Source organism: Dinoponera quadriceps, unplaced genomic scaffold (assembly GCF_001313825.1).
Source record: "Dinoponera quadriceps isolate SergipeBrazil2010 unplaced genomic scaffold, ASM131382v1 scaffold2976, whole genome shotgun sequence".
NCBI classification, from domain to species: Eukaryota; Metazoa; Arthropoda; class Insecta; order Hymenoptera; family Formicidae; genus Dinoponera; species Dinoponera quadriceps.
Genome location: NW_014556974.1, coordinates 39,098 through 64,273, shown reverse-complemented (window position 1 = coordinate 64,273; position 25,176 = coordinate 39,098). Strand labels below are relative to the sequence as shown.

The following is a 25,176-nucleotide window of genomic DNA, read 5'->3' as shown; positions in this document are numbered from 1 at the left end:
TATCGATGGACTCGATATATGGATAATTTTTACAAAATTACGATACACTTACCTGCATATACCGCGCGAGTTGTCACGTATATCGCATGAGTTCACCGGTAGCCTCAGGAAAGGTAAAAAGAAAAAAATAACAGAAAATCAGGTGAGAAACGCAAGTCAGGTCAGAAAAGTCGAGTTAGAAACGCAAAGGTCGGGAGAGATACATGCACGATCGCAGCTGTGCTGATGATGTGGCTTTCTGGCATGCCCTTACCTCACCGCCCTACACAGATATCAAGGGAAATTTCTTCGTGAAGAAAGAAGCAGGGGATCGAAGGTTGAGAAAATTGTGCGTTTATTAGTGAAGACGACGTTCGAGCAATCTCACCGCTTAATTTCATCGACGATGCCGACGCGAGGCCTCCGGAAGCCGCGTTGAGGTCCTAAATGAACGGCCTTCACAACAACCCTGTTGGAGACAAGAGAAGAGAGAGCGAACGGTACGATCGTCTTCAACAAAGACGCTGCCGGAAAATCCATACGTCACATATGTCTTTCAATACCTGCTTATGAATGTGGAAGCGGTAATAAGTAAAAACCGATGCAAAAATAAATTGAGACAATAAAGATATAACGGCAATCATGAACGATGCAACATTTTGGTTAACATTTTGGATTACAGCATAAAACACTTCAGATCGCAATATAAAACGATATAAATTGCCCGTTGTGAGTCTTGAGAGAATATTCGGAGCTATTGCGCGCATTGTTACATCGCTCTATCGACCCCTGTCTCGATCTAAACGCAACTCTCGCGCAATTGTCATTGCTCGCGATTTCCGTTATAAATCTCGCGTTCATCTTCCGCTTCGGTCGTCACGCGAGGCGTTATCGTCGATGTCGGATTTACGATCGACCTTGAGATCTTCGCTGGTTACTGTCGTCTTACGCTTCCCTTTTATATTCCGTTTTTATTTATTTTTTTTTTCAGTCGCGGTGGACAGGCTTGTCCTCGCGTCGAACAAAGGATCGAAGAGTTAAAAAGAATCGCGTCACTCTCTCGCATTCTCTCTTCCATTATTCTCGCACGCTCGCATTCTGAACCTATGTGGAACATAGCACATGTGTCTGTATATTTATATATATATATTTTTTCCTCTCCATATATATATATATATATATATATTTATTTATTTATATTTATATTTATATTTATATTTGTAATCATTAAATTTCCTCTCGTTCATTATATCTATCTATATATTATCTACAAGGGCAGTAGCCAAATGCTTAATTCTTCGCGAATGTTATCGTTTGTCCTGTCCGCTCTCGACGATGCCGACGATTTCGATCTGACTAGAGAGACGCGAGCACATGCCGCTCTCACCCTCCCGATCTCTCGATGATCTCTCGGGCGGGCCGTCTATCGCTTTTCGCATGTGTCACTTGTACGCTTAAAACGTCTACCTGACGCGCGATGCGTAGTACCGATATTTGTGTGTCGCGAGTGGAAATCGCGCCGCGATGCGCTCGAACTTCCCCGCTTCTCTGTTCTTTTGGTCGTTTCGCGATGAGCGGCGGGTATCATGTCTCCGTTGTGCCGTCGATGCGTCGAGATGCCAACGAGTCCCCGAGTATCGAGTCCGTGAAAAGAAGAGGAGAAAGGGGGGCGTGAAAAAATGCAACAACACACGCAGGTGGATAACGTTGAGTCGAGCTGCTTGAACTTACGATATGCTGTCGCGGCCGAGCGTCGCTCTCCTCCGGCCGCGAGATCGGTTCTCCACAATGTCGAGAAAGGTATTAGTGATAATGGAAAGTTCACGTTCGACACTCGCACTCGTTGCATTGATTGACTCGTGTGTCCCGGCGCAATCGGTGCGGACGCGGCGCGAGCGCCGCAGGGAAAATATCTCTCGGACGTTGCTCGATTAGTTTATTCAGCTTAGTATTTTCGGCTTTTACTTATATTTGACATTAGTCGCGCGACATTTCTGCCGGACGCCTCCTCTCTGATAAGCATCTCTTCGTTATTGTAAGATAATACCTGAGGGGAAATCTCTTGAGCGAGTTCACGCCACGTTCGCACCGCCGTCGTCATCGTGAGAGTCGCGGGAAGGCGAAATGTCAGACGTGAATCCAGCCGTAGAGAGCGTTTGCGCGGGATCTCTTCGGAGGGAGGACGATCCCGCGGAGGGATGAAGCGAGAGATGTCCGTGTGAGGAGCGATCGGTCGAAGCGCATCGCGGCCGAGAAGAAATCTGTCGTCGTCGGGCAGGCGTCGCGGCGCGAGAATGAATTGTCTTCGATGACGGTGACGGTGCGCGACGCCGATCGAGTCCTCGTGATTTTTCTTCAGCCTCCTTTTGCATCCTTTCTCTTTCGTATCCCGATCTTATCTCATACCCGCTTATCGAATAGCGTTACTAAGGGTTTCCGCGCCGCGACTCCCGGCCGCTTTTTTCGTCGATCTCGTTATCCCTTTCTCTTCGCGTTTCTCTCTCTCTCTCTTTCCTTTTCCCTTTTTCATCCGTAACAACGATGACAGTCCGATTTCGGCGCGACAGCCTCGATTTGACGCGAGTTCGGGAGCACCTGAATGTTTGCTTGGTTTTTTATCTCGTGGTTAGGCCTTTTGCTTCGCATGATCACGCGTTTTCCGATCGCGTATCCGCGTGACTAGATTCTACACGCGCTTGGATCAGACTGTGGGTACGTGTGTGCGTGTCTCCGGTATATATGCGTTTTTATGCGAGTCACCTCTGTGTATGTGTGTGTGTGTGTGCGTTCGTATCTGGTGTGTTCGTCGAATGTTGTTATCTTTGGCGATCGTCAGATCAGTTGCTCCTACGCACGTTCGATCTTTGGTGTGGTTCTCGCTGGCAGTAGCTCGCGATATCCGCCATGGGGATGACGCGCCGGGAACTAAACCGAAGATCCCCCCCGTCCATCGAGCTTTTCGTTTAAAGTGCTACGGAAGCGAACGCCGAGTCGATATTCTCGGCGAAGACGCTCGGCGTTCCGACGCTACTTCCCTCCCTCTCTCTCTTTCTTTCTCACCATCTCTGCGTCTCCTTTCCTCCCCCTTAACGTTTCTCTTATTCATCGGAATAAGTACACGCGGCTTTCTCGCGGCCTCGTCCTTCCAGAAGAGGAAGATTCGCGGGGACTACTTGCAATTATAGAAAAGTGCGCGCGCGATAAAAAATGCGTCACGTCACGTCACGTTACGTCACGTCACGTTACGATACGTTACCCTGAAGTTACAGCGGGCTGTAATGACGACGACGACTCGATTATCTCCCGAGCGTGAACCGTCGCGGTAACGAGAGAGAGAGCGATCTTGAGCAGATTAAACCTATCTTCGAGGACACGCGACACTCTCGGCGAGCCCCAGGGCTGCGCGCGCGCGCGTTAATCTTAAGATCACAGGAGACACGATCAACAGGATGCCAGCGGCTGCATCCTGCGAGAGGAATAAGTATCTGCTTCGGCGAAGCGCCGAGTCGCGAGCCACCCGACGGCTCGCGACGGCTACCGCGAGGAACCCGTTGCGTCCGATTCTTCGCGCAAAGAAAGCGTGCACTCGCGGGGCTTACCGGGCGGAGGAGAGACGACTAGATTATACGACGATTATCATCAACGCACCGACTGAAAGTCGAGTAGCCGCGCGCGGTCGTGCACCACGTAACAAGCGTTTCTCGTTTCGCCAGACTCGAGCCGTACGTAGTCTACCTTTTTCCCCAGTGCAGCGGGCGCAATTCGAATCACAACTTTAGGCGTTTACATATCCGCGAACTCGATCGATCGAGAGTTCTCCGCGTCGGACTCCTTTTCATTCTCCGCGGATGCTGAGAGGCCGAGGGAGGATCGCTTCGACAATTTTCGATCGTGTGAGCTCGCCGACGTGAAGCTGTTCTCTATGTTTGCGCGTGTGTGAATGTGTTCGTTTGTTTGTACGTATGTGTGATTCGAATCGTACTCGCTCTTAAACTAAGAAGAGCGAAAAGAGAGGAAGAAAGCTCGTAAGCGCTTTGAGTCGATCCTACGCAAGCTTCTGAGCTACCACGACGACGACGAAAAGTAAGATCGCGAGGCTCGAAGATCGATGGACCGAGGGTGTTCCGCGGATGGCTCGCCATCCCCGAACGATCTCGCGTGACCTTCTTCTCTTCCTCCCTCCCCTCCACCTTCTCTCTCTCTCTCTCTCTCGGCTGCGATCCACTGTCGCGTGCACGCGCTTGCACCGAACTCCTGGAAGTGGAACGCGAGCGATCAACGCGACCGACCGACCGGCCGCGATCTCGTCGTACGTTCAGTCATCATCATAATCATCTTCTTCATCACCACCATTATCATCATCATCATCATCGGTGTCGTAATGGCTCGCGTGTCGCGAGCGCGATTACGTGGCCCCGTTGCGCCTTCGCGTGGAAGAGCGAATCACTGAACAAGCCCCCAAGGCTTTTGGCGAGCAGATCGGCCGACCACCAGGAGGTTCTCTCCTCGTCCACCCGAGGGAGATGACTCACGGGTCCCGCGGGATTGGCGGTTTTCCCCGGATCGTCGCCGCGTGACCTCGTCGGCCGTGCTCGGGCGATTCCTCGCCTCGACCGAGGAGGAAGGCTTTTACCGGACGAATTTCCGCCGAGCGATTTGGCCGATCGACGCGTGGGTGAAAGGTGCTTGATAATTGATCTTGGTCCGCGCTCACGACGTCCCTGGACCGTCGATCATATGATTACGTCGCCCCGCGTTTGCCCTTCGACTTGCCGCTGTGCTCCTGCACGGTGCTTGGGCTCGGCGAGCTGCTGTTCAATCTGGCGACCCTCCGGTAAATCTCGCTGTTGACGAAGCGTGGATACGAGTCCCGGTGCATGAGGGTGTAGATCTGCAGCTGCGCCTCGTCGAAGGTGTGCGGCGTCGGCTCCACCATGTTGCGGTTGACGATCTCTCGCACCTGCGAGTCCAGACTCACCTGCAAAGCGAGACAGTGACGGAACAGGTTAAATTCAATCTGCCGGCGTGGTCTCGCGCGAGGGCACCCGCTGAGCTTTGCTAATCGCCGTCACCGCCCATTGGATCTACGTTTCTCTACGCCTCAAATTTGCTTGTATAATGCAAAAAATAGAATAATCATTAATTTTGCAATAATCTTGCAGATTTCGCGCGATAATTTAGGAATATGTATAGAAATTATCACAAAGCTGCAGAGTCCTGTTTCATGTTAGCTTAAGGCTCGGATACAATAAAAGGAACAAGGAAAAGGAATTAAATATAGAAAATTAGGAAATATAATAAAAAAGGAATATAAAATATTAGGAATAAGCTATAGTTTAAAGCACAATAAATGAGAACCAGGGAAAGGATTATTAAGAACCAAAGCGCGCATAGAGATTTTGCTGGGACAGCAAATTGTTAATATAACAGCAAGAAGATTTGTTAAAAATACTAATTTTTGATTACGCCAATTAAATTGTATCGCTGTCGCAACAATGTTTCGTTAAAACAGTAAAATTATTTTTTTTCGTGTAATAAATCTTTTTCACTATAAATACTATCTGTTATTATATTAATAAACAACTTGCTTCTTTTTTGTAAATTTTTTTCTCCGTGTGATTCGCGAACAAGAATTCAGTCGAAATAATTTTAAAAAGATATTCAACAAATGACACATGAACTGCAAACAAATATCTGTAACACGGCGTGTGTAAGCATCTTAAAGTAAAAATTAACAGTAACACACGACAAAGATAGTCCATAGGCAGGAAATGTTTTCAATGCTGGAAAGACGAAAATTCTCATTCTCATCACTATGCAGAGAGCTTAATCAAGACTACAATTCTCTTCCCGCAAGTGCTCTTCGCGCTTATTGTTTTTTAAAATATATTGTGTTATAAATACTGTATTTTTCTTGTTATATGAATATCTTTTTAAAATTCTTTTCACTAAATTCTCGCTCTAATCTCATTAATTGCTCATATAATTTCGTACGATTTACATAAATTTGTAAGTTGCTCTGTTGAAAAGGGTCTAAATAGAACCGAAACATTTGGGCATTTAACATAATTTAACGTAATATTAAATGTTTATGTGACTCTATTCACTGCGTAATGGCACTAAACGAACCGTGCTTAGTTCTTATTATTCCTTTCCCTTGACTTTCGATTATAGATCAAAGAATCTTTTAAATTATACCTTTTACAATAAAAGGAATAGGGAACAAGATATAAAAACATTTTAAAACGAAATCACCACTTTTACTATTTTCTAACGGACCTCTACTATCATTATTAATACTTTTATAATTTTCTCGGTAATTTATATTATTAATAATACTGACTGATTCAAACTGATTTCCATTAGTATATTAATGATCATTAGATATTTTTAAGATTAACTTTCAGTCAATTATTAAGCCTTATAAACATACAAGTTATAAAAGATAGAATTTCGACGGTAATCTTCCTAATTCTTAATTCCTTATTCCTTTATTGTGGATTAAAGCCTGTTTGTCCATATATCGTAATTTAATTCCTTGTCCCTAATTCCCTATAGTTAATTTCTTATTCCTTTCCTTATTCTCAGAATCACGGATACAGTTAAGCACACAAATACAGTTTAATAGAGTTGCTAATCTATAAAATTTTGCGTCAATTTCGAATTGCGATGTTTCTTCGGGAAATATGTTCGCTCGCACGTCGCAAGCGATTTGAGATAAGAAGCTTTCTGAGAATTATGGGTCGTAATATATGCACGGCGGCTGGTTTTTGCATGATCTTTTACGTTATCTCATTGAACAATCTCCATGATTATACCATGATGGTACAACGTACAAACGTAAGCGTACAATTTGTCGTAATGTTCGAACGGCAAAAGACGGGTTCGTGCATTCGCCCCGTTTGGGCGCCTGAATAGGTCGTTAATGGGGTCACTGGGTCATCAGGTCAGTAGGTTAATGTGAAAGAAATCAGTCACGCGCATTCGCAGTTTTTCTAGAACGGAGCTCTCTACTGTAAAACAAAATAAAAACGGTAGAGCAAAAAATATTCACGCTGTGTCCTGTTGCTCGTCGCTTCGAACTGCATTGAATTTTTCCCAGCTCCCTTTCTAATTCTTACGCGCTCGTGTCCTCGGGTTTTCACACCCGATAAAATGGCGCAATTAGATAATGCACCCTATAACGTTATCGATTCTGTCGTCAAAGCCGGCGGCTCCAAAGGGTAGAAATCGTTTTATGAAATATAAGTGCTTACGAGAAATGCATCGTGCCGACTAGTCAAAGTAGCAGATACCGATCGCATGCCACTGCGTATGTCATTACATTAATTGAACAGACACGGTTATGTCCGTGTTGCAAATGACTCGGATATTTCTAGGTTGATTTCGTCCTCAGATTATCTCTTGGACGAATCTACTGTAATAATTTGACACAATTTTCTTGTGGCAATAAGCATAATTTCTTTTACATCAATACCTTAAAACGTATGAATGTATGTAACGTACGTAAATGTATGGAACCCATATGACTAAAATATGTAAGTGATAATTTGCACCAGTAAATAACCGTTTGTTTAAAATTCCTGGCGATAATCTATTTATCTATATCTTTATCTTTTTATCTATAGGGAGAAAAATAAAATGTTAGGATCGTATTATTTTATCATTTCTCCAAGAAAGCTCCTATTAAAAAATTATAATAATTTTCGATCTAATGTATATCTTCTTCTGGTTGTGATCCAAAAAAATAGCAATATGTATGTAAGATTATTATCATTGACACTTTAATAATACTGTAGTAACTAGAAAAATGACTCTCCCGACTTTAATTCTTTCAGTTACGCGATTATATTGAATTAACGCAAAAATTCATTTCGTTTTTTAGTAAAATGCACACATAACATTTATTTATTTTAAAATAGACAATCAATCAATTAAATATGCGCTGTTTTATTGTTGACAAAAGCAGTTTAACGACCTGTCATCTCTACGATAACTGCATGATCTTGGGCTAGTCAAAATTCTGAAATTTCTGAACCAAGGTTCGATTAAAAAATGAAGGGAATTTTTACATGAACCCAATAGTTAAAAATACCAAACATTTTTTCCTCAATATGCGGAGACGAGCGTAGATTCACTGATAGGTCAATGATGAAAGCGGCCACTCATCGACTCCCGGCGAGAGCGCGCCCCGAACGAATCGCGATGACGGTTATTATGAGCGAGATACGACGAGAGCAGACGGGGTTACTCACTTCCTTGGGCGAAAGAATGGATATGTAATCCTCGTAAATTAAACGCGCCTTCTCCTCGATCGTCTCCGGATTGCTCTCCCGCTTGAGTTGCTCGCAGGCTAGCCAGAAGGCGATGTTCTCCTCGCTGTACTCGCTTACGAGGAACTCCCTGAAGAGATTGCGACCGGCGGCACTCCTCATCAGCTTGTCGAAGGACGAGCCCCAGGCTCGGATTTCTTCCAAGTTGCAGCACTCTATGCCGTCGAGACCGTCGTGTCCGTCGAGACCGTTACCCGCACCTGCACCCGCAAGGTCGACGCCGATGCCGCTGCCTTGCTCGCCGTCGACGCCGGCGTTGCCCTTTTTCTTGCCCTGCTCACCCGCTCCGGTGCCCGTCGAGTTACCGCCGACTGCCGCCAAACTGATAGACGACGGACAACGGATGTTAGAATCGTCGTGTGATCGTTCTCGTTATCGTCAATGATAACGCGCAAGGTCATGTTCGAATCGGGTTAGACAGGTGAGATCGCGTTCAAATCGAATTAGACGGGACGGATCAACGCGACGATCTTCCGACAGCAGAATTAAGTTGTGTTAACCCTCACAAGGGAAAATAGAGTACACGGAGAAAAATTTTTTGCTGGTATAGCAAATTGTTTGTTAGTATAGTGATAGCAAAGAGATTGTTAGGAATATTAATTGCTAATTATGCCGATTAAATTTTATTGCCGCCGCAACGACGTTTTGCTATAACAGCAAAATTATTTTTTTCCTGTAACAAATTCTTTTACTATCACTGTAGTAATGAACAATTTGCCGTGTCGACAAAAAATTGTTCTCCGTGTAGCAGGACGGGAAAAGTGAAGTCACGAGAAAGAGTTGATTCCGATATACAAGGGAAAAAAAGCGAAACCATTGCTACTGCGTACTCGTTGCAACATAAATAAAATTTAGTTGCCATAACCAAATTAACGAATTATTCGTAATTAGGATAGAAACAGTTTTGTTACTAAGATAAAAAATATTCTGCTAAGTAAATTTGATTTAAGGCACGTTAGTTTATTTAAGGCGAGATAGTGTTTTTCCACATTTTTTAAATTTATTTTCACAGCAAAATAATTTGTAGTTTTCAGCAAAATAACCCAGCGAATGGCAATTAGTATTCTTAATAAATCATTTTGCTGTCCATAGTAAATGACAGATTTTATTGCGACAGCATAAAACTTGCTGTGCCAGCAAATTATTTTTCTTTGTGCGTATGGATATCCATTCCATTTGATTAAAACAAGAAAAAGGCACAATAATTGTACGGAATAATAAATAAAAATATATTTTTCAAAAATATAATAATATAATAAATAAACATCTTGTTGATGTCATAAATAACCCTTATCTTTCCTTGCGAAAGTGAAAGCTGGAAGTTATTTGATGAGATTATATAATTTATTTGATACTCTTAATTTCGTAAAAGTTATCACCTTGTTTGAATTAAAAGTTGAAGAATTCTATCAAGGGGTCATTCCAGCGTGACAACCGAAAAAATTACTATATTTTACGAATTTTTTTTCATAGAAAGAACTAAACTATGGAAATGAAATTTTTACACTACTATATTTTTCTATATAAAAACTCTTGAAATTGTTTTCTATTTTATAAATGTTTTTAATAGAATAATTAGCTGACGAAGTTGGATCCTTCGTAAATGCATGCTTGGCTGGCATAAGAGATTTGACCAAAATTATCCATCTGAAACAAACAATTCAAAGAGATACTTGATCAGTAGTGTCAGAGTATAGCTATGTCTCGTACCAGAATTAAGTCGATAGATAGCAAATTAATAAAATAGCGCACGTCCAAAATTTAAGTATCGAAATCACCAATTTTTTTAATGATTTTACCGCATAAAAAATATGAAATTTTCAGCCAAAACATATGATTGAGGTACGGGAGATAGCCTAGGCATTCATGTATAGAATGACCTCTCAAAATTTCAGACTGATTGATTAAATAGTTTCTGAAACTTTACTTACGCCAACTAAAAAGTCTATTTTGAGAAAAATACGTTTAAAGTTATGTTTTGTAAATTTTTGTAAATATATTTACCTACGGCTAATCGGCGATGCCACTTTTCATATGCCTCAATTTTCTTCATAGAAGCTGTTCTGAAGTATTTTTTAATTCCGTCAAGTCATCGAGGTTTTTTTGAAGGTATTGTGCTTCAATCATTAATGGTGACGATACGCGCGTCATCGTGCTTCTCGGCAAACTCAAAGGCTTATGGCCTGATTATGGTAACTCTCATAACCTCCATTATTTTAAGGATAGAGAAAATTCATCATTGAAAGTGCAAACTGCTCAATGTGTGGCGATTTCCAAGATTTTTCTCCCGCAAAATGAAACCAACGGCCAGACGCACGAATTGAAACTTTCGTTATTGTTCTGCGTCTCGTTGCTCAGGCATCTTTCAAGCAAATCTTCCAACTTTAGCTCCTCATAAATAAGTTTTAGGATCATTGAAGCCTATTCACTTAATACAGATGAATGATGAGAATCTGTAAGCTTTTTTGCAGCTTCATGCTTGCGCTATTTACATAAAGAGTCCGTTCCTGGTGAACAATATGAGTGTTGCGGATTTTCGTCGGCAAAAATTTTACTATGATACGTCACCCACACGACTTTCTTATATCTGCGGCAGATTCCAAGTGTCGACATATTGCTAATAATATGTTGAAAGTTTCTCCATTAATTAGTTAATTAATTCTTGTTTTTTCACTGCCACACAATTTTTTTATTTTTTAGGCTGTTGATTTTCAGTCTGTTTCTTTGCTTTTTTTAATTGAGTCAGCTGCCTTTTGCTGCTTTCACTCTTCTATACATGCGCTTTTTCGTGTGAAACGCATTCTTTTTTTACGAAGAAATTTTCACCATAGAATTTTTCATTAAATAGAGCTATGAAAGTTTTTGTATCACCATCTCCGATGTAAAAAGCATATTTGACATCGTGTTTTTTTCTCAGATCTTTAGAACATTTCGAGCATTCTATCTACTTCCATTTTGCACCGCTGGAACGTTTTGCGTCACACTTTTCTTTATGATCGTTATACTAAGCTTCGTATTCAACTGTGTTTTTTTGTTTGCCTATTTTTCACAAGTTTTGCATATAACTGCATTTAACGATATATTCAAAATTTTATTAAAGTATTTTCTAATCGACTAAACAATGCCTAAAAGTGAAGAAAATCCACGTTTGGAACACAATCCATCACCCGACACTGTAAGTTCCGTTTTTGGTTTCCCTGCTTCTGCATTCATTTTTTTTTCTTCGTTAACAGTTTTTTTAAAACTACATTGATAACACTTTCGACAGCGAACTTGATATTTTCTATTAATTCATAATATAAATTATTGTTGAGTCCGTGACTCAAATCCATCAGTCCGCAAACATTTTGAATGCCATTTATTTCGACGCCGAGTATTCGTATAACAAGAGTAAATCGACGGTTAATTTTAAAAACATTATTAATCAGAATTTACTTATATTTCGTTGCACGAACACCTTGCACACAACTTGAAACCTAAACTTTGCTATCCATATTTCGAAAATTCTACATCACTATTACATTTTTGCACTTGACTAGTTTTGGTAAGTTTTTGAAAAGAAAGAAAAACCAAACTAAATTGTAAAAAGCAATAGTGCATATTTGGACCAATGTGCACGTGAAAACTGGAGTCGCGATTTTGCTGCAGTTTTGCTGTCAATGTACTGGCAAAGTTTGTGTTTTTCTCCGATTCCCACGAGGTTTCAAAGCAAGATAGTTTGGACACTTAGAACTTCATTTCCTTCCCTTTTTACCCATATTTCGGATATTGTCTCTATTAAATTCGAAAGTATATTGGTTTCTCGGCACTGCTTCCCTTACCACACGCTGGACCGCTCTGCCTCCTATACTAAAGTTGGCAGTAAGAGCTGAAATATTCCAAATTGCGCTCTGAAATTTTTATAGCATATTTTTATATTAATTTTTATAGTATATTCTTAAATACATATATTTTCCATTAATATGATTTCTGAAAAATCGATTTTTTCAAAGTTTCACACTGGAATGACCCCTTAAAAATGACAACTATTGCATTCGTTCTGTAATTTCGCCTAGAACAACACGAGCTCTACGCCTCCCGGATTAGAATTCGAATGATCGAGCGATACATTAACCCGACGAGCCTCATCAAATGACGCGTTCGGCGCTGATGATCGAATTGAAATTAGTCACGTATCATCGTGTCAGTATGGATGCCAAGATTCACGAATCGCGGTCTGGCTTCGCGTTAATTAGCACGATCGCGCAACGACGTTACCCGGTGATTTTCGTTTCAACGAATATCCAGTATGGTGGTGGGAGCGCGAGCCCGAAAGCGACGATAGCAGCCGAGGGTGTGTATGTGTGTATGGGTATGAATATTAAACTCAGTAGCCTCGGGAAATGAGGAGATAAAATGAGAGCCGGAGCGGGGAAATACGATTCCCGTGGACGAGCGCAAATAGTGGGAAATGCTAATGGGTAAACGATCGTTAGAACAGCTAATTTAAGTATTCGAGGCCGCAGGCAACGTGCGCGAGACACAAAGAGATGTAAAAAGGCGGCATCGAGCCGAATCGAGGGACAATATTTCTCTTGTCAATAGCAGGTATACAAAGCTGGTTTATCGGGAGCCCGATTCTTTGTGCCCGATGACACAGCTCTCCCATGGCGTTTGCAAGCCGCAACTGCGGAAATAAACGACATCCTAAAAGATTAATTAGATATTTGACGAAAACGATTCTATCCATCTTTCTATCTACCGGCTGCTCGTTATCCATTATCGTATTTCCGTATCTTCCGGAAGCTTCTTTGCGCGATTAAACGATCATACAGGATTTTGCGCGATATGAAATATTACAGAAATAGAAAAATTTTTGCTTTTCCCTCCTTTTTTTAAATAAATTTCCTGGGGTGTAAATACGTCAAATTGGCGTAACACGCGCGAACGAAGAACACGAATTTTTCCCGATTGGTGTGTATGTGTAAAAGCGCACGTCGCGAATTCCTGTTTGATTGATACCGATAATTATTCGCAAATCGATACGACACGTATGACAATCCGGTGAGCGCGGCCAAGCAAGGAAATTTCGCAAACGAAAAGGAAGACACACAGGTCATTGCGTAATATTGACAAGGCAGCTATCAGCTGCAGACTCGTTCCGTGTCATCGGCAAACAGCTAATGCATTTGCGATCTGTGGATTTACTGTGGCGAGTCTAAGTGTGGACTGTCGACCATCGAAAAATCTCGAATTTGCGAATCGTGTAAAGCGTACCGTACGGTTTAAAAATAGAGCGACACGCAGATGCGCTCGCACACGCGATTAAAACATCGGATCGGAGAAGGCATTTGTAAAAGAGTCCGCGTAATAATTATAAAATAAGTAAGTCGATACACGAGTCGCGCAAAGTATGGTAATATCCAGATAACTTTCTCTTTTTGGAGGACAATGGGGGCGGGGAGGTGTACTGAACTTTACTTTCACTACCTTCTTTATGGCCTTTGTCACGCTTCTCGCATTTTCTACATTTTTTTCTGTTTCTTTCATCCTAAAAGTTTCTAAAAACATTCTTTCCACAGTAGCGTGGAAGTAAGTAATTTCACATTATGTTGTGTTCTTACTTCTGAAGCGAGATAATAATCTAAATTTATAGTTAAATAAGGGCAACCTTACAATAGAAAAATGTTTTCTTGCTAATATTTCAGGATATCTATCATGGAACTGTTCGAGATGAATTCCAATCGGAATCATTCAGTTATTCTCTAGATTTTTTCTTGTATATTTTAGGGGATAATTAGACGATTCCGATTTGAGTCAATCTCGAATAAGTTCATAATACATGACTTGGAAAGGTTTTAAGAATTTCTGAAAGTTTCTGAACAAAAAACTGCAATTGTGTAACAATTGTCGACATTTGCATTATCAAAATCTGTTATATTCATATTGCGCTTTTCTCCTTCTTTTAAAAATAATTTTTTAGATCTATATAACATATCTTGGATTCTTTATGAGGTTTGGAGAAAATCAGAAAGTAAAAATATGCGATTAAATGATACGTATAAAATCTTTCTCAAAATGATGTAAATTCCTTTCTTATTAAGAATATTATAAAAAAAGGAATGACGCATCTTTTAGAAGAAGTTATTCATAAGAAAATGGAATTATTTTGTATTTATCTAAAAAAAAAAGTGAAATGAATATCAAATCACAAATAGTTATTTTTCTCCTTTAACCTTTCCTGATGAGAGACTTGGAATTACCATTTAGGAAATAGAAGAATAAGGAAGTAGATGATAAGGAAAGTCTGTATTTGTATGCGCAGCGGTTTTTGTCAATTTACTAAGAAATTGTGAGCACGTAAAATCACGAGTGTTCTCGAAATGACTCATGAATCACACTATGTTAGCAAAAAGTAATATTACAGATTTCTTTTTTCTGTAAATATGAGTACTTTTTCTAATAACATAATATATTTATGAACGTAATTTATTTCTTAATGTAAGAATTAAATTTTGTATGTGTTANCGTTAACTCGTGTGGCACCCACACATTGAGCTTCTTTTTGAATCCAGCCTCATTTAAATGGTTACAAACGGTTTTTTGTGCGATGTTTAGCTCCTTGGCAATCGAAACGGTGCTTACATGACGGTCGGACTCGACGATTTCAATTATTTTATCAACATTTTCGACAATTGGCTTCCCGGAGCGTGGTGCATCTTTGACATCAAAATTACCGGAACTGAATCGACGAAACCAAAATTGCGCATGATTGGCTCTTACAGTATCAGGACCATAAACACTATTCACATTTTTAGCCGCCTGGCTTGCGTTTTCGCCTTTATCGAAGAAAAACTGTAAAATATGGCGTATTTTCTCTTTGCTGGTGTCCATCTTTGACGCGCGCTCAAACAACACTGAGTCAAACAATCACAAAACTGTCTCAGAAGTTTTTTTAGTACAAAATCTTATCTTTCTAACGCCATCTGGCGTAATCCGATCGGACTTATACAACGCGAGATACAAATTAGTAAAGCCCTCTATTGGAAAAATAATGGATTACTTTTTACTAGACCTAATATATACGTATATGATTCATTTATTATTATTTTGTTTATTTCATTCAAAATAAAGAATTTTTTAGGTAAGAGTTGAATTCATTTATTATTTCTTTTAAATACCGTTTCATTTCGATGCTCGAAAAGAGACTATTTCATTTGTCCAAATAATTATATTCTTTTCACCAGGCATCACTAAACTATTTTTCTATGTGAAGAACCTTCCTTCAAAAATGTCAATCTACAGGGCTTTTGTTTTCATTCAATTCGTTCAAAAGTTACGAATTTTTTTCGAGTAGAAAAATCGTATGTTTCTGTGTTTTCCTCAAAAAGAAGAAAACATTGGAGGTTAAACAATGTCTATAACCGCAGGAAGAGACCTAAAATAAAGTCAAAGCACCATTTTTCATTTCTTTTTACACATAGCGAGAGAAGTGGTTCCGTTCACAAATGAATTACACAGCGTTACTGAAAAACAGCGAATTACATGAAAAGTTGAAGACATTTTTTGTATATAAGAAATCATTTTTATTAAAATTCAGAGTTTTGGCCAAAAATTTTTATTTTCAGATATTTATGCACCTCCACCCCATGTTCCGATTAATAAATTCAACATTAAAAGAAATGAATTGGAATAAAACTTAGTTATATTGTAAAATCGAAATGATTATGTCATTTTATCATCACTTTATCATCATTTTATTATCTTTTTTATATCTTTAAGCTAGAAACTTTTGGACTTTACTGCATACACATGTATACACTCGTATATGTGTACATGTTTGGTGAAAGTATGCAACAGCCGAGTGCAAATTGGGACACGATGTTGCGTATTTCCATTCTTACATATTTAATTTAACACACATTTCTTGGAAAGGTAGAATTGAAAAATCATTATTCCCGAATAAAATTCTAGTACTTTAGAATAAAATTCTGTGGTATCTCAGACTAGAATCAAAAATTGCAAAAATGCATCTGGCTTTTGTGATTTAAGGAAATAAATCCAATGTTGCGCAACGTGCAGCAAGCATAAGATACTTCGTACGAAATAAAGAGTCTCGGCTCATACAACTGAACTAGTAGAAATTTCATGTATTTTTTGAGCAGTTACTGGATATTTGTATTAACTTCTGTTTGATAACTGAGAAGTAAAACTACTTGGGATCCCAATCAAAATGTAATGCTTTTCCTGCAGTTATTGTGTACAAAATATTCGCAAAATCTGAACCCATTTACTAAAGGAAAACAGAACAATAAATAGACAAGACACTATTCATTTGATTCATATTAGACAATATATATGTATAATTAGACAAACGTCTACGCAAATTGCACGTATTTTTACCTGGAAAATTCCTTCAGTCACTGAATAAAACTCTACCAAATTCTTGTCTATCTCTTATGCAGTATTATTATAACTAATGAGAATGTATTAATACCAGACAATAATCAGAAGGGTGTTTAGGAAAACTGCATACCAACTTCAAGGTTTGATCTGACACTATCCGGGGTACCCGATTATTCGAGTAACGGATAATGCGGATCTGCGTATCTTTGAGATTCACGAACAGTTGACGCGTCGGATCCGGATCCGAATCTCAGCAATCTAGATATCTCTCGAATATTTGACAATGAATAAATCGATACGAACTCCCGGTAAACATCTCAGGTTAAGGTCGTGACACAGCGGATCAAAAATATTGATTTATTCGTTGTCAAATGTTCGAAAGGGATTTTGGTTGTTATGACTCCGGTCGACTCCGCCCCGAACTGAGATCCGGGTCCGACACGTCAAATGTTTGTGAATTTCAAAAAATCCGCAGATCCGCGGATAACCGAAATAATGCGGATTTGAAATTTCGGATCGGATCCAATCTCGCATACCCGGATAGTCACATAGCTGGATACTTAGTAGCTCTAAGTATCTAGTGTAAACATTTCTACGAAAGCGGGGCAATACGAAAATTGGGGATAAGGTCTTTCCATTGTTGGGATCGAATTTTGCGTCCAAGTTAACAATAGCTAAAGGGTCAAAAGGTGATTTAGATGTGAAAGACATCTGAAAATAGACTGCGTGACAAAACCCACAAAAAATCTTGTCCTTCTTCGTCACTTTCGCAAACAATATAAAACTACATTTACTTGTTAAAGCGAGAAAACAGCGGAAAGTCCCATTACATCCCCGAATGTGTGTGTTTCTGAAGAAGTTTCGTGCTATAGCGACGCAAAAACTAGAGAACACGACACGCGTATTAACCCGGCTTAAGTTGCTGTCCGGAAACTCGACAGTATTTCGAGGGTGGTGAGTTTCTTTCGGGTCGATGCCAGTCAAAAATGAATAGTTATTCGCACACAATCCGCAAAGATGGCTCGCGCGCTGAGGACGGACGCATGGTATGTGCATAACCCCGTTTCTCAGCAGCGTAATACATGCATCACGATAGCATCGTCATCGGCATAACAAATAAACGGCGCATTAACGCACACAGTCCGTGGCCTGCTTACCATTTATTCCTACTTGTGGCATGAAACACAGAAAGGCAAATATGTAGGCACGTCTGCACGGCAATAAATGGATCATACAAGAGTTTAAAGACAATGGACCGATATATCGTTTCATCGGCGAAAGGTTCAGTAGATGAAGCGAGCCACACGCGAAAGTAGCCGCGATAACGATAATAGCGAACGTCGCCTTTCGTCTATTCTGTGCCGATGATTACAATGACAGAGCTCTTTGTGCCGACTTGCTTTGTCGGCAATTCCCTATTACGAGGGAGCCGCGCCGATTGCAGAACGAGAGATTCAAGTTACTCCGCCTCTCCGATTCGGAGGTCCGTGCTTTGCGCTCATGAACGACTTGTCCATTGTCGTGTGAATCGAACGCCATTATACATAATCAAGTAAAACGCTTCGCACATCGGCGCGTTGGCCTCTTCCCGCATCTCGTCGTGGCGCGTTATCGTCGAAGGAGACGCGACGATTCGACGAGGGGCTGAGAAAGCGCGTCGTTGCTACGAAAATGCTCGTTCATATTGAACGTGAGGAAGAAGAAACGAAAAAGGAAAGGCGGAGCGAAATAAATTCTCTCTCACGCGCGCGCGCATGGAAATTTCAGGTCGGAGGACGGAGAGAAGCGACGGGGAAAGGTATCATTGATTTTCGCTTGACATTCGTGTCGCGCGCGAGCTTTTTCAGGTACGATCGCGCCGATGTGCGAAGCGCGAACGGGCATGATCGATAATACCACGAGCAACTACAGCAACAGCACCAGCACAGGCAACAGTTGTCCTTCTTCGAACGGCCCATGAATCCGGCCGTCTGGCGTTGCTGTTGCTGCGACTGCTGCTGCGACGCGGGCGCCAGTTGCTGTTGCTGCTGCGATTGCTGCTGCTGAGACGATTGTTGCGGATTACTGTGCTGCATCGTGGACCCCGAGGCCTGGCTTTGGTTCTGTGCACGGAGGCGGCAACCACCAGCTACACCTTCGCCGCCAGTCCCGTGACTAACACCGATCCCCATTGCAGTTGCACCGAGTCCACTCGACATCTGCAAGCGACATTCGCCCTCTGAATGCGCGCACCACCGTGCAAGAGACTTTATCCCAATGCCCGAGACTAAAATCTACTAAATCAGCGGAACCGCCGGAACACAATGGACCACTCGCCGGCTTCGCGATCTGTTTACGCCAAGTGGCCGACGTCTCAGCTTTTCACCAAGCATCGGAGCTTTTTAGTTAGCCGTTTATAACCGCGCCAAGTTTCTTAACGCAACTTGCTCGTATTACGCGATATCAGTGTTTATAAATAAGACTGAATTATGCCAGATAATTATAGCGATATAATCGTATAACAGACGGGAGGAGAGACTGAGAGTGAGAGTAATCGGAAATGTTATTCTTTTTATATCTACTCGTTGGTATATTTAATTCACCGTCGAGTCGTGACAGAGAGAAAGACACACACGCACACAGAGAGAGAGAGAGAGAGAGAGAGAGAACGTTCGCGCACGTTATACACCGATGGTGACTATAAAAATCGTGAAAAGGCAATCTCCGATGACGAGGAGCGTCGCCTGGAGAGAAATGCGAATGTCATACCGACGAAAAATACGCGCACACACGTACTCACACCGAGAGTCTTCGTTTATTGGTACGTCCAGCGCGACAATAAAAAAACAGAAAAATCAATCATTAAATTCCGATTTAAGCAGAGTCCATATAAATCCCGGGATAAACACGACAATCAACTCGCGTGCGGCAATGCGATAAAGTCGTTAAGCTTTAATTGAAATAAGCTGACCGTCCCGCTGCATCCGCGACAAAATTAAAAAGGGAGAAATCGATAGTTTTACCGTGATACGGAGGACGAGAGGAGGAACGTCATTCTTTCCTTTCTCTCGCTCGCCCTCTCTCTCTCTTTCTCTTTCTCTCTTTCTCTCTCGCGGGCAGCAAGTCGACTACGAAAGAGGAGAGGATCGGTTTTGCTCCCGCGAGTCGTCCATACGTAGCGCGACATACGACGGGCAATCAGAATTTGTTATTATGTCGAGTTCATTAATTAAACGTTCGGATTATACTTTACCGCGCGAGCGGGCCGCGAACATGGTATCGTATGAGCCTTCAACGAGCAGCCAATTAATTCGAATACGATTGTCGTACGCTCAAGTGCACCTATCGATTGGCCCGTATTTTCAGCGCGGCTCGGCGAGATATCGAAGTGAGAGATGTAGCCGGAGATTTATTATTCTTCCGTTCGCCGTTTCGCGCTGGAGGTCTCCGGTATTTAAAATTCATGATCGCCAGACGCGGCTGAAAGTTGACCGATATTGGATTCTTGGAGAAAGTATATAAGGAGAGGATTAAACCCTTAATGCCATATTCAGGAACGATCTCAATTCGAAATTGGTACGTGCCCGGTCGTTTTTCAGCGCATTATCATGTCTCGTTTGCACCCGTGGCGCGTAACGTTCTCGTTTCTCGAGCGCGAATCAATAATCTAATCCGTTCTCGTCGTCGGCTTCGTGTATTTCTCGTTTTTTCCCTTCTTTCTCTTGTTATCTATTAATTTATGCAACGTTGTACCCGACGTATCGACAAATACAATAGCGAGCGGACCTCCGTGTTGCGATAATGTATTCCGCCCGTTGAAATCAACGTTCGGGAAGTATCACCGACGCGACGACGCCGTCAGAGATCGGCTTTAATGAGTTCCGTACCGTTCGGGTTCGNCCCCCCCCCCCCTGCTTCTTTTCGATTATTCGATTCGCATGAATTAGAGCGCGGCGAGAGATGCTCGTGAGCGAAACCCGCGCGCGCGCGCTCGAGATTCAATTTTCGCAGCCGAATTCGAGAAAATCGTTTCACGGCTGTCCGTTCTCTCGTCTAAAGGCGTAAAGGAGATTCGCGGAACGGGATATGCACCAGCACCAGGCAGGTAGCGGCTGTAGTGCGGCCCTTTATTTTTACGCCGCGTCGTATATCGGTGATCCGCTCTTCGCGCGATAACGACTACATCGGATAGTCGCTTATGCGGGATGTGGGCAGAAGTTGATAAACAGCGGGCACTGGCATAAAGTATACACGTGTAGTCGCGAGTAAATTCGTGCTGGCGCATACAAGTAAGCCGCGAGAGGAGACGAGAAAGAGAGAGAGAGAGAGAGAAATCGTGGGCACAGAATAATCGTGAGAGGAAATAATCAAAATCGAACTATATCGGGGATCACGATCACAACGGATATCGGGAGGTCAGTCCCGTTTAATCGCTCGTGTATAAATCAAACGCGCGGTTTGCGGGAGCGCGGGAACGATTCTGCACGATCGGGAAATAGAGGCCGGAAATCGAAGAGGCTTGCGCGCAAAAAGCTGCACGCTTAGAGCGGCTGGCTCGTAAAAACGCGCCGCGTATACACCGTTTATATACGGCGAATTCCGGCCGGCGTAACACGGTTATCTCTCTCTCTCTCTCTCTCTCTCTTCCTGCCTCTACCTCTTCGAACACGCGGCACTGCCGATTACGACAATGTGTAATGACGCGAATTTCAATAATCTCCGGACGTGATCCGTTTTGGAAGACATCGTGGAAACAAACTTCGATAGAGAGGAACACCAAGAAATTTAGAAAGCACACTTCGAGACGAATGGTTGATCGTGGGCCATGAATTTCGCGTAAGATTTGTGGTGTATTATCCAGCCAAAAGGAGCGCGAGACAATGATTATTTTACAAGCCGGGGATACGTGTCCGCGCAAACCGCGAGATTATTCAGCGCGTGTGGAAGTAATTTCGCGGGATTATTCCGCGTCACTTTGGTTACGCCCGTCGCGAATGTGATAATTGGCGAATTGTGATTGTAAAGTTGACGAATAAAATGCTTGACAAATTAATATTATATCGTTAATTAGTTATCAGTGGCTCTAAGCTCGTTCCTTTCGCGATAATCGCGCAGGACGGTCCATGCATGCCTTGACTTTTATCATGCAGTTATGCCCATCGATTTCGTGTCCCTCGCAGATATACTGCCCAATGCGTTTAAAACAGACCCGAAACGACGATGTTACGCATAGCTGCGTGTCAACATGTCAATGGCCCAATGGTGTGTTAGCTTCACGCAGCACGCAATCGCGGAGCACGTGCAGCTGCATTCTCCGTCCCTCTTCACCTCCCTTCGGAAGCAAAGCTTAGCCCGATATCGCTGTAAATTCACTTCGATCGCGGTGCGAGAGCGTGTACTCGCCTATCCGTATAAGTGAATTTGTTGTATCGTCCGCGTGAATATTATGTGAGTGGTAATCTATAAATATATATAGGGTGTCTCAATACACCCGCAAGCGAAATGCACAGGGAGATTTTGGGTACCAAAAGAAGTAACTTTTTCCTTTACTAAAATTGCGTTCGAACAATAGAATCCGAGAAATAAGCGATAGAAGAAATGGTGTTTTTGCGCGAGTTAAGTTTCGGGCGAACAAATGAGCAGCGAAATTATCTTCTTCGGTCAGTTTCAAGTAGACTTGAACGGAATTTGAATCTAAGACTTAGCTTCAGAGATGTGTTAAGGTTGAAAATTGAAAAGTCGCTATAAATAACGAACTTTTCCGACACGTTTTCGCTAAGGAAAAAAGTCACTTCTTTCGGTATGAAGAATCTCTCTGTATATTCCGCATACGGGAATTTTGGGACATCCTGTATATCGAACGAAACGTTTATAATCAACGGTAACGAAGTTCTTGTTTACGTTACAATAGACACTGTATTACGTTATTTCGGAGCTAATAATTCACAACGAGCCGATCTTACAGCGAGATAATTCAAACGTGATTGAATGCGAAATCGATTTTCAATACTCGGCGCAACCTCGTTATTTATCCGCGGGTTCTCGAATTCAATGCTTTTTCCGCGAAGCATCGAAAACTGATTTGTTACGAGACATGGATCCTTCGACCCGAGATCTTTCCACGACCGTGCGAGGAAAAAATACCGCGGCATTGCATGTCAATACAATTTTCATCGGATTCTTTCGAGGAAAGAAAGAGAGAGAGAGAGAGAGAGAGAGGGATAGAGAGAAAGAGTGGTACAGTACTGATCACGCGCGCAGGTCGCATACAAGGAATACCATTACGATTCAGCATCGCCACATCGCAAAACCAAATTGGCCGCTATACGGAATACCCCGCGGGGAAAAGCAGCATGACCCCATTAGCGCTCCGCGCTGACCTCGGCGGTCCCCTCTAAGGCAAGAGAGAGAGAGAGAGAGAGAGAGAGAGGGAGGTAACGGGAGAAACGCGCGCTAAACACGAGAGTGCTCGAGAGAGTGCGAGAGTAAGTTGATTTCCTCTCCGCTCACCTCTATCATGTTCCATGCGTCCGAAAGCGAGTCCAGCTCGCTTCCCGCGTCCTCAGGATCAGCCTAATCGGCGTGTGGCCGGCGGCGCGGGGGTGCGGGTGCGGGCACGGCCGCGGGCGCACCGTGCCCGCGCGTACGAGAGTAACCGATACGTTCCTTTTAGCCCGGTCCTCCCGCGGGACCGCCTCGCCGGGCCTCGCCCGAAGGCCGCATGCTCGCAGTGCGCACCAGAGCCCTGAACTGAAGCACGGTATCCAGCGCACGTAGCCCTCTTTCACGGGCTCGCGGACGGACACATACGCGCACCACAAAGCACGATGCGGCGGCGGTGGTCCCTGGCCTTGCGACCGGGCGAGGCACTATGCCGTCGATGGCGACGTCGCGCGACGACACTGAGCGGCGGCAGCGGCAGCAGCAGCGCACCCCGAACGGAGGGTTACGTCGTCGTCGCGCATGATACTTCGTCCATTTCCCGCCTTCGTCCGCTTCCTGCCGATCGTCCGTCGTCGTTTCCGCGACCCTCCTGGCCGATACCCGCGGTATCACCACCAGCGTCCGTCGTCACCCTCTTCTTGCGGCACCCTCCACCCTCCTTGGCGACGAGGTAACCGGGCGCGCTAATCGACTGGTTGGTCGTGATAAAAGAGAGAGAGAGAGAGAAAGAGGGAGAGAGGGCAGAGGGAGAGAAAGAGAGAGAAAGAGGCGAGAGTGCGCGGATGCGAGCCTCGTCGTGGAGGCAAAACGAAACAGGAAGCGTGGAGGTCCTTGCTGCTGCCCGTTCTCAAGGATGGATGCGATCGGATGATGAATAGAGATACGCGGGGCCGTCCGGTCGTTTAACAGACTAGAGGTGTGATATCCTTGAACCTTACGACGGCGACAACGACGACGATGACAACGACGGGGATGACGACGACGAGGATCTCGCACGCGATCGACCCATTACGTCTCGGTTACAGTTTGTAGGTGCGGCCGCGTCGCGCCGCGCTGCACGCCGCGTCGTGCCACGCTCGCGATCTTCGCGGCCGATCTCACGCCGCCTCCTTCTTTCGGCTGGCGTAGGTGGCCGTACGCGTGGAACAGCGCTCGATTTCGTCCTCCGTTACGTTTGACGGAATATAAATAGATACTCGCGCGCGCCTGTTAGAGAGGCTGGTGCGCAAGGCGCTGGCGCGGCGAGCTCGGGCACCGCTGCCGCCGATGATGCTGCCGCCGTCAGGACCGCTGCCGATGCGTCTACCTCCGTTGCTGATGGTGATGATCGCGCTGACAGGCACCCGCGGTATTTCGCCGCGCGTAGCTCGCACGCACGGGAGCGAGAGGGCGGGAAAGAGAGAGAGAGAGAGAATGTGTGATGTAGCAATGAGCGAAAACGATGAGAGAAAATAAAGAGAGAACACTTAGAATGCGTGTGCGCTAGTGATTGTATAGTAGAATAGAAAGAGAAGAGACTAGAAGCGAAGAACGGGGGGAAGAGAAAAGGATGAGAGATGTGAAGAGAGATGAAGTAGAGAGCGAGATAAGTAGAAAAAGGAAAAGAGAGGCAGGGAGAGAGAGAGAGAGAGAGGACAGGGGGAGGGAGGTAGCGGGGGAAGGAGAGTGGAGCGTAAGCGAGTCGATGCGCCGGTTATTGATTGGCAGAAGTCGAGACCAGAGGGAGAGACGAAACCGCGGCGCTGTCACGCCGGCAAAGTAGACTGCTGAAGACTATCTTTGTGTTAGCTTCTCGTCGCAATTGATCGCTTGATATCTTCTCGGAAGACTTCCGGTCGAGCGTCGATCACACCTCAACGAGGAGATAAACAGAGGTAGGGAAAGAAATTCTCAGGAAGATCGGTATTTCGGAAGATGTGGCTTGTATTGATGATAACTATAGGAAGTTTTGGTCCTGCCTGCGATCACGAATGGCGGTTACCGGAGAGGAGGGCAAGCCTGCCGATTTTTGCCGAATCCTTCAGCGCGATGTTTCACCTTCCACTCTCGATCTTCG

At 43.4% G+C, this 25,176-nt stretch overlaps 1 protein-coding gene across 5 annotated transcripts; it reads right to left on the bottom strand.

The window, feature by feature from the left end:
* Positions 1 to 317: 317 nt before the first annotated feature.
* LOC106748518 (regulator of G-protein signaling 17) lies at positions 318 to 25,069 on the bottom strand. Of its 5 annotated transcripts, none has more exons than XM_014627117.1 (5): positions 23,187 to 25,069; positions 18,594 to 18,895; positions 17,855 to 17,866; positions 8,235 to 8,634; positions 318 to 4,957 (listed from the first exon to the last, which is right to left on the bottom strand). In XM_014627117.1, the coding sequence occupies exons 1-5, from the start codon at positions 23,193 to 23,195 to the stop codon at positions 4,721 to 4,723; spliced, it is 960 nt and encodes a 319-aa protein (XP_014482603.1). In that variant the 5' UTR covers positions 23,196 to 25,069; the 3' UTR covers positions 318 to 4,720. The 5 variants fall into 5 exon arrangements, with proteins under 5 accessions (XP_014482603.1, XP_014482604.1, XP_014482605.1 ...); XM_014627118.1 differs by having other exon boundaries at positions 17,855 to 17,863; XM_014627119.1 differs by having other exon boundaries at positions 18,597 to 18,895.
* Between the last annotated feature and the right edge of the window lie 107 nt (positions 25,070 to 25,176).

What these genes read in the sequence shown, in the direction of transcription:
- LOC106748518 (XM_014627117.1), bottom strand. An exon ending in CCATTCTTTCGCCCAAGGAA is followed by an intron (nt 4,958 to 8,234) that starts GTGAGTAACCCC and finishes CTCGCTTTGCAG; the next exon opens with GTGAGTCTGGACTCGCAGGT.